Consider the following 14,167-nt stretch of genomic DNA (forward strand, 5'->3'; position numbering starts at 1 on the left):
CAAGGGATCCTCCTGCCTCAGCCTCCCAAGTAGCTGGGACTATAGGCATGTGCCACCATGCCCGGCTAATTTTTTGTATATATTAGTTGGCCAATTAATTTCTTTCTATTTATAGTAGAGACGGGGTCTCGCTCTTGCTCAGGCTGGTTTCGAACTCCTGACCTCGAGCAATCCGCCCGCCTCGGCCTCCCAGAGAGCTAGGATTACAGGCGTGAGCCACCGCGCCCGGCCCAGAATAGCTCTTTAACTTATATGCATATGTAACTTAAAGTTGAAAATGAATTTATAAATAAGAAATATCCCAATATCTTCCAGAAAGAGTATATCCAATACTTCAATAATTATTTTACCTGGAAAAAGGCGCATTCTGAATACTTCTTCCAAACCGTCTCTGATCTGGGCTTATTCTGACAATATTTTGCATACATCTGAAAATCATCCTTCTGTGATAAACAGCAAATTCAAACATATTACCAATTTGTGAACATAAACTTTTGTCATCAAGAAAGGCTGAGCAAGAGTAAGTATGGCCAAGCATTCCACGGAATGTGGCCTAAAGGGCCTGCTGTACCGGCAGCTGGTCAGAAGCCCTCTTTGTATTCCAAGAATGGCATGTTCATTGGACCTGGTGGAGGCATGCGTAATTATCCAAGAAGTATCAGACCTTCCACTTACCAAACCTGACACTTAGATGAAGAAAAGTTTTCTCTGTCTCATCTATAAAAACAGACTATTTTTTCATAACTGTGAGTTAATAAGATACCAAGAAATATATTTTTCCTATGTCATTAGTCCCTCCGTTCTCTAGTGAATGAACTATTATAGCTAACTTCCAAGTCAGAGCCAGCAGTCTTGGTTTATCACTGGGACATTATAATTGTAGCATAACCCATGTAGGTATCCACCCATGCTATTCTCTCTTCATCTTTCTCTGACCCTCACCTAACGGGCAATCACCTCACCTCCTACTTATTCTTTAACATTCACCTCATGAGCCATCTCTTCTATAAAGCCATTGTTTATACTCCCAGTCTATGTAAAATACCCCTCTTCTGGGCCCATCTAGGGCCCTTTGTATATCTCTAATATAGGGCAACTCTATACACAGTTAATGATTTCCCTGTTTTTTACCTAAATTGTCTTGGGCTTGACATCCACATTGCCTAGCACAGTGTTGGGTACATAGCAGGTGTTCAGTAGATGGCTACTGAATAAATGAACAAATCATCAATAAACATTTATTAAATTACTACTGGCTGCCAAGAACTCTGCTAATTTTATGACAGATACAAAAATATATACAATATGAACCCTGGCTCTAAAGGCTTCCCTTCAAGTTGGGGAAAGAATTCATGTGTACATGTAAAGATACACAGTAAATGTAAAATCTCCAATGAGGAATATAGACATTAATGTTCTATAGAATCCAAAGGGCATATAAATGCTGTTTCTTGAGGAAGATAGGGAAGCATTTGATCACAGTTTAAATGTGTTTAAAGTTAGAACATACTGAGAAAGGTAATGACACACAGTTCTTTCTTAGCCTTATTCTCATTTCATAAACACTTTCTGGGATAAGATATCTATTTTGAAGCTTTCAGTGATCTCCTCTTATGAACTGATTCTCAAATCAAGACAAAACAAATCTTTCAGGAAGAGGAGGAACTAGGTAAGCAGGGAAGCATATGCAAAAAATATTCCAAGAGAAAACTCTAATGGAGGAAAGGATGATCACTAACCTGGGATGTCAACTGTACTAAGCACACTCTTAGGAAATGGAGTAATACGCCTCCCTGAATGATTTTGTTGAATAAGAAGAATCAACAGCTCTACTTTTGTGAAGTTCTTGGGATAGATGCCTTGGTGGCTGAAAGCCAGAATAGATTCGATTCTAAAACTCTCCATGTATGAGAGAGGAAGAACAAAGCATCTTTTAGGCAAAAAATTAACCAAGCCCAGAATGATTTTGCTAAGATGATCCCAACTGTCACATTTTCATAGTCAGGATGGTCCCTTGATTCCTAGGATCACCCAGGGGTTAGTGGTTATTAGCTGAGCCATCGAAGCATTTGATAACACAGAATACAACAGGCATTTGCATGCTCTGGGTACCCCAGTGTGTCAGTTTCTGCAACATAACTTGGTTTGGCATTAAATGCTTGCTGGAGTGAAGTTTCTAAAACACAAAGACATAAAAAACAATATCCATCTTATCTCCAAATCTGTACTTATAAATCAGCTGCTATTTTAGTGGCCCATATTTATATATTTTTTTATAAATAATTCAACTAACCCTTTCCAGGAAACAAGGTCCCACTCTTTCTGGAGCGTCAGTGCAATTTTCCAGGCTGCTCATGAAAATGCTGTGAAAATTTTAGAGAAAAAACTATGATATGATTTCATGTGCAATATAATAACTGGTCAACACCCCTTTAAATAATTTTATGAAAAAGAAATATTCGATTCAATAATTACATACCTGTTATGGAATTCATATATTTCTGCCATATTTCCAAAGAGAATGTCCTTTTTATTTCTCAGGAGAGGTGGCATAAGATCAAACATCTCTGGATTATCCATCTCTGCCCTATAGCCCTACCCCAAATAAATACATTTATGCATTTAAAAAACATTTGTATTCACATTTGATTGGGCCACCAAAGGTATAAGTACAGCAGAATATATAGGGGATTTGTGAGTAAAGTTACTTGAATTTTAACATTCAAATGTCTTATTTCCCAAAGTTATTCATGACTTTTTTTTTTAGAAGGCAGGACAAAGAAGTCAAGGTTTTCCACTCAACAGGCAGAATAAAGTGACAACTCTGGCCTTCAGGGTAACTTGTAGTATAGGAAACAAAATAGAATCCTAGTATGAAAAAATATATTATAGGTCATCAACTTCTCCTTAAACTGGCAATCTGTTTTATGTTTTCCCAGACCAAATTAATATTATGACATTTTTATCAAATGAATACTATTATCCCACTCTCAGTTCTTTATATCATAATCTCTAAATAGCACCCTGGGGATAACTATAACAATCTGCTGTATCCCTAAGAGAACAGCTTCTCTCTTCTGTAATAAATTCTGAATCCATCATTCCCACTACTGAGGGAAAACTTGAATATACACATTTAACCAACATGCAGCCTCAAACAATAGAAGAAATGCCCACTACTGCCATGTGACAACCGAGGGAGGAGACAGAAATAGATTACCCTACACTCTTTCTAATGAATGAAGCAAGGGATCATTTAGGAAAAGATGGGAACAATATAACTCGAGTCACTCACCAATAAAACAGTAAACAGCTCTCGAACGTACACCCTCTCAGTCTGTATCAGCTCATTTAGGACATGGCTAAAATGATAAGACCATACTTATTTTATTACGTGAGAATTATATTGCAATGTTTTAATTATTATTATAAATTATCTATGATAGAAATAGTTAATGCATAAGGACTACCAATGGTTTGGGTTTTACCATCAGAATATGAAATTTCTTTTTTTTAAGAAATGGGAGTCTTGCTATGTTGCCCAGGCTGGTATCGAATTTCTGGCCTCAACTGATCCTCCTGCCTCAGCTTCCCAAAGTGCTAGGATTATAGACATGAGCCATCATGCCCAGCTAAACCCACTTTTATGATTTCTAGAATAGGTACCACCCACAAGACTCTTAAATATATATATATAAAGTGGCCAGGCATGGTAACTCAAACCTATAATCCCAACGCTTTGGGAGGCTGAGGCAGGATGATCACTTGAGGCCAGGAGTTTGAGACCAGCCTGGGCAAGATAGCAAGACCCTGTCTCTACAAAAAAATTTTTTTAAAAATTAGCCAGGCATGGTGGTGCATGCCTGTAGCCTCAGCTACTCAGTAGGCTGAGGTGAGAGGATCACTTGAGCCCAGAAGTTCGAGGCTGTAGTGAGATATGATGACGCCACTGCACCCCAGCCTGGGAAACAGAGGGAGACCATGTCAAAAAAAAAGAAGAAGGAAGAAAGGAAAGAAAGAAAAGAAAGAAAGAATATATAGCCCAACGGTTATTATTAACTTTTAAAAAATCCTTTATTTCTAACTAAGAATCAATTTACTAAAAATTCACAAAAATCTATTCCTAAATGTCTGAGGCTTGCTTGTTTGATTAACTGACAGTACAATTTGAGCTTTAGTATCCTCTCTTTCTCTCAAAAAAATAATATTTGCACTTTAGGAACTATTTTTCCCTTTTCCCAGTAATGTTCTGAGATTTTCTAAGACATGCAATAGACACTGGTCTTTCCAAGTGTACATCACACTTAAGTTTCTGTAATACTTTTGTTTACTGTCCTTGTAAAACACATTTTCCTTTCAACATGATTTCCAATTGATATCACATTTAAAATTAATTCTCCCTCTCCCCAATATAAGTAACCCATTTGACTTAACTTCTACCTTTGGCCTTTGTTTACCCTTTCTTTTTATTTCTTCTTTTCACATTTTAAAGAATTTAACATCTAAACGTTTTTGAATGTATATATGTGTGTGTATATATGTATCTCCCCATATATCCTCATACAACTTGCTGCAAATACTTGCCACTTACAACTCTGTGATATAAAATTTAAAAGGTGAATATTCTTATATCTAGAATATTAATGTAATATTGTAAAAGTGAATAAAATGATTATTAATATCTATAAAAGCACTGTGTACATCTATATAATCCTTTGTAGTTTTTGATGCACTGTTTCAGTCATTTTCACTTCTTTTTAAGAAGAGATGATGTTGCCAAAGGGGACAAACTTTTGATTATGTAGGATGAATAAATTCTGGAGGTCTAATGTACAGCATGGTGACTATAGTTAACAATACTGTATTGTATAATGAAATTAGCTAAGAGAGTAGATCTTAACTGTTCTCATGACAAAAATAAAGGTTAACTTTCAGGTAACAAATGTATTAACTAACTTGATTATGGTGATCATTTCACAATATATACATATATCAAAGCATCACATTGTATGATTTAAATATATACAATTTTGTCAGTTATAGCTCAGTAAAGCTAAAAAAGTGATGGATATGCTAATTACCTTGATTTGATCATTATACATTATATACAGGTATTAAAATACACTGTACATAAATATGTACAATTATGTCAATTAAAAATAATAAGAACAAAAGAAACTAAAAAAATAAACAAAAATCTTCATTTTCTTTTCCAAACTATGGGGGAAAACAAGAGGAGATGAAAATTCTGAAAATGTCTAATTTTCCTCAAGTCACATAAATAGACCACAGGTTTGTTTCGCCAGGCCTAAATCCAGATTTCTGACACCTGCACTAGAACTCTTTTTATCACACCCAATAAATACCCATTCTGTAAACTCAATATTCTAAACACATTGGCCTTGAACACTGAACCAGAGATTCCTACAGGTAGATGAGCATGTATGTTTATATTAATAAAGAAAAAAAGAATACTTCTTTAAAACATCCAAGCTATTAGCATTGTCCAAACTGGAGGATTGACCAGAACTTCTCTGCTCCCGGCAATCATGCACCACTTCAATCTGAAATAATGAAATAATTTAATGAATAATAATGAATAAATCTAAAATAATTAATAATTTAATTTAAAAACTAAATTACATCTATGTAGGGAAAGTTCTTCAAGGATATCTAGCTCCAGTTAAATCTACTCTAGGTCCTAATTCTGCAGACAAATTAAAAAAATAATACTATGGTTTTTCTCAAAAACAACTTTGATATAAACTAGTAAAAAATTATTTGAGTTGCCTAAGACAGATTTAAGATACTAATTAGAATTATTTTATACATTAATTTTTCATTTATTTGGTACTCTTGGTAAATAAGATTCATTCATTAAAAGTCGATTTTCCAGATAACTAAAGTTTATTCATTGAAGAACCAAAATATCTTTTAAACCATAATGATTTTTCATGTAAATCTTTCTAAAAAATATTACATGCATCCTTGAATTCTTTCCTCAAGGACACACAACATAATTGATCTTTTTTCTAATGACTCAGTGGCATCACTATAAAACTTGAATATGATAAAATTTAATGATGCACTCCAGGCCTACTAAGATCTGAAGAACTGTCTATTCTTTCTCAAAATAGCTATTAACCTGTATATCTCTGTCTCTACCCTCTGCCACATGTCTGTTGTTGCTATAAATGGCCTCCCTGATCCTAAAGTGCTGCTTTATTTTGCAGATTCTAAAGAACTTGTACTGACCTACTGAGTGAACTGCATGGGATTTGTGATAGTTATTTGCTCTTAAGAAGCATTTGAAATATAAATATATTTCTGCAATATCAGCTGCAATGGACAGCCGAGCTTACCTGACCTCCAAGTCAATGTAATATTGCTTTATGACAACTAAAACCCAAAATGAATATATGTGGAAAGGAACAAATATTTATTATGACATTCTATATATTAGGCAGGTACTGCCCTAGTTGCTTAGTACACATCATTATATCTAATCCTCACAGCAATTCAGCAAGCTATGGTATTTTCCCCTATTTTAAATATGGGAAAATTCAGGCTCACAGAGATTTAGTAACATAGACAAGGATGCATACTTAGTGATAAAACAGAGTCAAGCCCAAGTGTCAAAGCCCATAGTCTCCTACCTTTATCATGCTCCCTCATTCAGGGTATGATTTGATTTATTATGTCTGGAAAATGTACTAACCATTATCATAATTTTAATACTATAACGAAAACTAAAAATACTGCATACTCCACTTAACAGATAGGTATGCACCATTTACTCCTAACAGGTTTCTGAAATACAAGTGTAAAAAGATTTGAAACATAAATGTGTACTTTTAAATACCTATGAATAGTGCAAATTGACTTGAATTGGAAGAATGCAGTTTAGAACTGTGTTTACCAGCTATAACCCTACCAAGAAAATGTACAGAGCCACAGCCTCATTATTTTTTCCCTGGGGACATGCAACTGAATAAATCCATGTAGAGGAATGCTAAAGTGTCATGACTTGAAGCTAGAACTAAAAGACACGTAAGACTATGGAATTTGGCTTTCGCCCTGTTTCCTTCTTGAAATCAGAAGTTATGATTGTACAATATGATAACCAAGCCTTGTATATCAGTATAGGCCATTCACTAGGCAGTTAAGGATTATATTAAAAACTTTGTATACAGCCGGTAAGTGATGGAACTGGGATTAAAAGCCAGGCAGTCTAGTTCTACAATTTGTACCACTATGCCATACTGCCCCCTTAAAAACATGTTCTTGTCTTTATTTACCATAAAAAGCACACAAAGAAAATATAGGATCTTGTGGTTATGATGAGGCTAATGCCCTGCAGATACCAGACTATCATGGATAACTGAGAGAAGGAAGGAATCTTATACCAATCAAGAAACGAATGGACCCAACACAACAGTGTGCGCCTATAGTCCCAGCTATTTGGGAGTCTGAGGCAAGAGAACTGCTTTAACCCAGTAGTTCCAAGCTGCAAGGAGCTACGATCATGCCTGTGATTAGCTACTGTACTCCAGCCTGGGCAAAACAGTGAGACTTCGTCTGTAGAAAAATTAAAAAAAAAAAAAATGAATGGATGTCTTTTTTGAGCTCAAGAGTTAGCCTTCGCAAGGTCCCTTAGAACCTGTCCTCTGTGCTTCATACTTTGCAGGACTGGAATCGCTCATGAAAAAAAGCTCCTTCTGTAGAAAGGTGCGACACTTATTTAGGTTTAGTGAGGTGAATGAAGGTGGTAGTAAAGAGAAGCTGGAACTTATATGAGATGTTCTACAGAAATGATTCTGAACTCGAGCCAGGACTTGAGAAACTGCTCATACTGAGAAGCTGGCATATCTAGAGATATGCCAGTAAGGCAATTAGGCACAATGCAGCAGCAGCTTTTTTTTTTTTCCATTTAGATTGAATAGGCTTTCAAACGTACAGTATTAGCATAGAGAATGAAAAATATGGTTTAAGCCCCCATACTGATTCTGCAACTACAGCAATAAAGTCAATTATGAATTAATTAAGAATATTTACTTTTAAGTTGCTCTGATTTTGTCTCCAAGTCTTCTTCCCTGATAGAGAAATATGAAAGAAGAATTTCAAACCAGAATTAAAGACAGCACTTTTAATGAAAATATATGTATGTTTATTAAATAGAGAGTTACTATTCCGACATGTTTATATTAGTATTTTTAAATCACACTACAGAAGACAGCAATTGGTTAGACCTATCTACCTGATTTCAACTTCTTACTGAGAGTGATTTTGCTATGTACTTGCCCATTCTCTCATTCATCAAACATTCACTTACTTGCTGAGCATGGAGCTAGCTGTTAGTGCTGATAATTATTTGCAGATTTTGTGTTCACTCTGACACATAAATATTTAATCAGATTGTAGCTTGTTGATTAACTGAATCAAAAAGAATTTTGAAAAAATTCAAAATTTAACCTAGCAATTAGAGCAGCTAACATTTATCTGGCACTTCCTCCATACTAGGCACTGTTCTAAGTGTTATGCATGCATTTTCTTTTTTAATCCTCAAAACCACCCCTAAGAGGTAAGTAATGATTTCTATCCCCACTTTATAGATAAGGAACTAAGGTTAATATCTCATCCAAGAATCAAAAGTAGTATTCAAATCCATATAGTCTACTGTCAGAACACATGGTTCTACCGACTATATAAAACATTTCCAAAGCATGATAAATTGTTTTTAAAAACTTCATAAAAATTCAAAGCTTTAATCTTTATTTTTAAAAATGATCAGTTTACAAAGAGTGAGCCACTGTACTATTAAGCAAGGAATTCATATGTTCTTACAAAGCCAAGGGCATGGTCCAATCAAAGACTAGATTGTTTAAGTTCCTAATTCTCAGGGCTGCTGAAAAGGCTGTCACCCACACAGGCTGCATGGGTCGCCTCTCCTCATGAAAGGAACATACCTTTTGTTCTTCCAACCTCTGCAGGAGCTAGCATCAGGCACACTCAGGGAAAGGATGTGCTATTATGTTCTCTTGACTCTATGCTTCACTTTGATTTATTAAAATATATTTTTATATCTAAACTTCATGTTTATATAATCATATATATAAATTATATTAAACTTAGTGGGTATTGCCACAATCAATGTCTCAACAAATACTGATATGCCTCATTTTAAAGAAACCTGATTCTAATTTATTTCTAAAGGTAACTTAGGGAACAATTATTAGTTTTACTAATTAATTCTTTGCAAATACATTAAGACATGCAAGAGGAATGTATATACAACTTATGAGAAACACATCTTTTTATGAAAAGCAAGGTAGATGTATTCATTCTTTCAACAATGTAAATACATACAAAATGACTGAGTACCTAAACTGTAGGTAAGCTCTGTTTGAGGTTACAAAGATGAATTGTACACATTCCCTGCCCTTACTGAGCTTTCAGTCTAGCAAGAGAGTCAGAAAACAGACAATTACCCTAAAGCTGAGCAGAAACTTTGGGGGGGGGGAGGCTGGTTATCACATAGCATGAACACCTAACAGCAGTGTCGGGGAGAAGGATAGGTGGGGAAGACAAGCTTACCTAAAGGAAGTGGCCTAGAGACAGGAAGTCTGATGGAGGCATACAAACCAGCAAGGGGGAAAGGGAGAGGGAAAGGAATTGTGTTCCAGATGGAGAACAGTATATGCAAAGTCTACAAGGTAAGATACCTAGGAAAAGGAAGAGAAAGTGGGGAAACAGGGAAACTGTTGCAGTTGTCAAGGCAGCAGATGATGTTAGCTTGGACTAGGAAAGTGGCAGTAAGGATGGCAGTGGGAATGGAAAAAAGTGGATGGGTTTGAGACATACTTAGTAGACAAAAATTCACAGTACTGAGGATTTTTTTGACCAGAGGTAGGACATGAGTGAGAAGGAAGAATTAAGGTCCCAACATTGGGCAACTGGGGAAATCACAGCGCCATTCACTTAGATGAGGAAGAGAGGACGGTTTACAAGAGAGATGAGTTAATTTGATGTATGCTGAGTTTGAGTTGCCTATGGAAATTCAAGGAGGCAAATTGTAAACACAGATCTGATGCTTAAGAGAAAGATCTAAGCTACAGATACAGAGGTAGGAGCTCAAATCACATTTTACCCCTCACTGTCAATGTCTCCCACTCTCAATAACTCCCCTCTGTATATTAAATTCAACAAATATTTGTTACACATCCTGAGAGGTGTCAGGCACTATGTTAGGTACAGGATTATATTTGATGCCAAAAAAAGAACAGAAAAAAAAAACAGTTTGATTTATTTTTATGAAAAACTAACACTTATGCTTTGAATTGATCAAATTTTATATATTTGGCTTAGCAATTAAAATATTTAAGAAATTGTTTGGAACAGATAGTTATTAATATAATCCCCATTACTCACAGAGCAATAAGGTAAAATGAACAAGGTTTGTAGCATAAATAATACTTTGATTTGATTCATAAACCATGATGGATAATGGATAGAATCATTTATTCATCTACACAACTTATTCATTAAGCTGCCCTCTTCCTCATGAAAACATGAGGCAGTCTTAAACTGAAGCAAATCCAAGCTACTCCCAACAAAAATTTGGATTGTGGATGACATGAGAGTCTCTAAAACAAAAGAAAGCTTAATTCACCTTAACATTACCAAATGTTTTTCTTTATTCTTTTTCAGGTGGTCATTTTATGAAAGATATTGAGATTAGAAGCACAATCTACTTGTTATATAGTCGTTTTCCAAGGTAAGCGTCATACTGAGAGAAAATAATAGACGGTTATTATGAAAAAAAGGAAAAAGCTAGTTGCAAGCAGAATGCAAGAATGAACTGCTACTGTTTTTAGATGCCACACTGGTTTTCTCACATGAACACAAACTCAGAAAATGTACTGGTGAAAAGTAACGTAATAAAGATGGGTACCTTTCGAAAAAAGTTTACATGCTTGAAAGAAAGAGTATCCAACTCCCACTGTAGAAAAAAAGTGTAACTCCATTAAATAAGAATATCAGAAAGAAAAAAAGCAACGCAAAACAAAATGTACTCTGGGTGACTACTGACTTGAGTGGGTCCTGGACAGTCTCCTCAAAACCCTGTCCCTCAGCACAAGGTGAGCCACTTCAAGAACATCTTCAGAAGAGCTGAGTTTTTAGAGGGCTATTAAGTTAAGAAGTCTTAACTGGAGGAAAGGGATAGTTCAGTTTATTGAGTATTTCTTACAGTTCCCAAACTATTTTTTTGTTTGTTTTTTTGTCTTCACAATAATGTGAAGTTAGTAGGTATTGTTATCCCTATTTTCCAGACAAGGAAATAAGCTAACAGAAGTTAAATGAACTTCCCAAGGTCACACAGCCAGTAAATGGAGCCAGAAATCTAACTGAGGTATGTATTCTGCTCAAGAATATTAACATGTTCCATTTTTATTATTGTAGATATTGGTTTTTATCCCCTTACTGTTTTTTATTTTGTTCTTTTTACTCTTTTATTCCAGTATCTTTGATCTATCTTCATATAGTCAGTATTATTCATTTAAGACATTGTTTATAGTTTTATTTGTGAGTATATTTGTATGTTTGATAAGTATTAACCATATAACTTTCATCATCTTAGCCTCATTACCTGCTTTCATCACCTCTTTTTAATCTGATCCATGCTGGGGATGAGCTATATTTTTATGCTCATTATCTTTGGCTGAAGCCTCCTCTGAATTTCAAAGCAGTTTCCCTACACTAATGAAGTCTCTGATTCTATTTAGATCAGAGAGACCTAATTTAGTCCCACATTCACCCATTCTACTAACTTAGGGCCCCAAAGACCAAATTACTCTTCCCTAAGAGGCAGACCCAAAGTCAACTTAAGAGAACTCATAAGGCAATAGGGCCATCTAATTTCCAGATGAGTTCAACACTGTTATGAGGACAATTATTTTTCCCATAGAACTTTGAAAACAAATAGATATTACATGGTTAAAATTAGTCTACAATGATTAAAACTAGAAAATTAACTCTATAATGGCAAATTACCAACAAAATTAGTTACCAATACCTATTTAGAAAAAGCAACCCATTCTATTACCTAAGCCATTTACTGAGCAGAAACTCATCAAAACCAAGTAACAGTTTATCTAGAGCAGTAGTAAATATGTGTGCATGTGTATGTATGTATGTATAAACCAGTTTCATATGCTTTCCTCCACCTACTGAAGAAAAGTATGAGTTTGATGCTGCTAAAATATTCATACTCATTTTCAAGGCCAGAATACTTATTCCTGAGATGTTCATCATTCTGTATTATACTGACTACTGTGTTATATTACCATAATCTCAATCTGTCTCCTACTTTTTGCAATTTTATTTAAATGTAACTTAAGAGAAAAGATGCTGCAATAAAATTTTAATTTATCAGCATTGAAAACTGAATTCAGTATTTATATCAGGAGTAACAAAGTAAATAATAGCAATAAAAGAAAAGATAGAGACAGTGAATGTCATAAATTTTACCATGTTTAGATGAAAAAAATGGAGCTCTAGATCTGATCAAATTTTCAGGTGTAGGTACCACAAATTGGATTGGCCTCACATGCTTGTCCATCAGGTTCCTGAAACCAGCCTGCTGGTTCTCAAATATACTTCGAATATTTTCAAGCTTGAGTTGTATAGTCTGCATTTGGACCTGCAGGTTGCATTAAGAATTCTATGAAACATTTTCTGAAATGGGGTCATTACGAACCCTATTACATTTCTCAGACAGTCAAAAAAGTTTTGGAGTTTAAAATATAACTAGAAGAAATTTAGGAAAGTAACAGAAAACAGATTAATGTATTATCTTCACATGGATATAAAACCAACATCTCCACCAAAACAACCTGAGGAAAAACTTTACCAAGCAGTCATGAAATTGGTCATTGCATACAGTGAATTCCCCTTTGTTGGCTGGAAGGGATAATGACTGGAAAATAAGGCATATTACCCTTTGTGGTTTAGCATGAGAAAGCCACCAAGTTATAACAACATCAAATGAGTAACATTGGCATAGTACTTTGTTACATTTTACCCTATAGGACACTCTCTTTATAGTTCTCTATGTTGTAACAGGCTCCTTACCACCATCAATGGATGATATACCCTTTGCCCCTCCTTGATGCTTTGAGGCAGTTAGAGTTAAGCTTGGTTGTGTCCAGGGAATCACTTGGTTACTGCCATGACCATGTTTCTAATTTCCTGGAGCATCACCCAGGATCTTCAGTTAAACATGGATTTATATACTGCTCCAACTACACATTTTAGGACCATAAATAGCATCACAAGTTTTCTTATCTCCAATGTGAAGAGAGTACTTCATGTCATGTCCAAGAGGGGAGCACAGAACGAACCTATAGCCCTCTATCCTACTGAAACCAACTTTTCTACCTATTCCCCCTTCCTCAAGAAGATTCAGATCCTATCTTTACCCCTTCATTCTCTGAGTAGGAAAGCTACATCTATGTCTACAGAGCATCTGTTAATGGTCACTGCAGCACAAAGAAAAGATGTTTGAGGTACAGTGTTCTTGACAAGGCCCAACATTCTAGAACAGCTTTGATCCTTTCTCTAAGGATGCAAAAGAAAATATGTGCAAGAGCTCCCAGAATGTGAAAAGAGTATAAAAAAATGTAATCAGAGCTCAAAAAGGAAATTACTCTTCATTATATATTAAGCTTACACCTTTGTATTCTTTGATGCTTGACAGTGGCACTACTGTCCCCCTTAATCCTTAAGAGGGCCTTGTATATGCAATCCAACATAAAGTTAGCTGTGAGGCAGTAAAACTCTTACCCACACTACTGCAATTATTTTTTAATTTGTGTATTAAAAAGTTTTCTACCTTGAGTTCAGGAGATAAAATTACATCAAATTCATACTGTAGGGTTTCAGGATCATAGTTTATAAAGGGTAGAGCCATTTCAAGAAAATTCTCAATGTCTTGGAGGGCTTTCTGAGCATCTTCTTTAGACTGAAACTTATCTATTTCCTGATTAGCTAGAAGGCATTCCCCTTCATCACAGCACTGACGAGCCTGGTGAGAAAAATCAAGAAAAATAACATGAATGCACAAAGAGGAAATATGTTGGCCCATTAAGAGAGTAGTTATCAGCCTTGG

At 35.3% G+C, this 14,167-nt stretch overlaps 1 protein-coding gene across 4 annotated transcripts in view; it reads right to left on the reverse strand.

Annotated features, from left to right (window-relative positions):
- MCF2 (MCF.2 cell line derived transforming sequence) overlaps window positions 1–14,167 on the reverse strand; it is a 59,675-nt gene that overhangs the window by 20,883 nt on the left and 24,625 nt on the right. For all 4 annotated transcript variants that reach the window (XM_012782512.3, XM_012782511.3, XM_012782509.3 and 1 more), the window contains 8 exons: window positions 13,892–14,083; window positions 12,529–12,700; window positions 8,056–8,093; window positions 5,476–5,564; window positions 3,296–3,362; window positions 2,480–2,595; window positions 2,294–2,363; window positions 351–443 (listed from right to left, as the gene is read on the reverse strand). In XM_012782512.3, coding sequence (XP_012637966.1) covers window positions 351–443; window positions 2,294–2,363; window positions 2,480–2,595; window positions 3,296–3,362; window positions 5,476–5,564; window positions 8,056–8,093; window positions 12,529–12,700; window positions 13,892–14,083 — 837 coding nt within the window. The remainder of the gene's footprint in view (window positions 1–350; window positions 444–2,293; window positions 2,364–2,479; window positions 2,596–3,295; window positions 3,363–5,475; window positions 5,565–8,055; window positions 8,094–12,528; window positions 12,701–13,891; window positions 14,084–14,167) is intronic.

This window comes from Microcebus murinus, chromosome X, assembly GCF_040939455.1.
Source record: "Microcebus murinus isolate Inina chromosome X, M.murinus_Inina_mat1.0, whole genome shotgun sequence".
Taxonomy (NCBI): Eukaryota; Metazoa; Chordata; class Mammalia; order Primates; family Cheirogaleidae; genus Microcebus; species Microcebus murinus.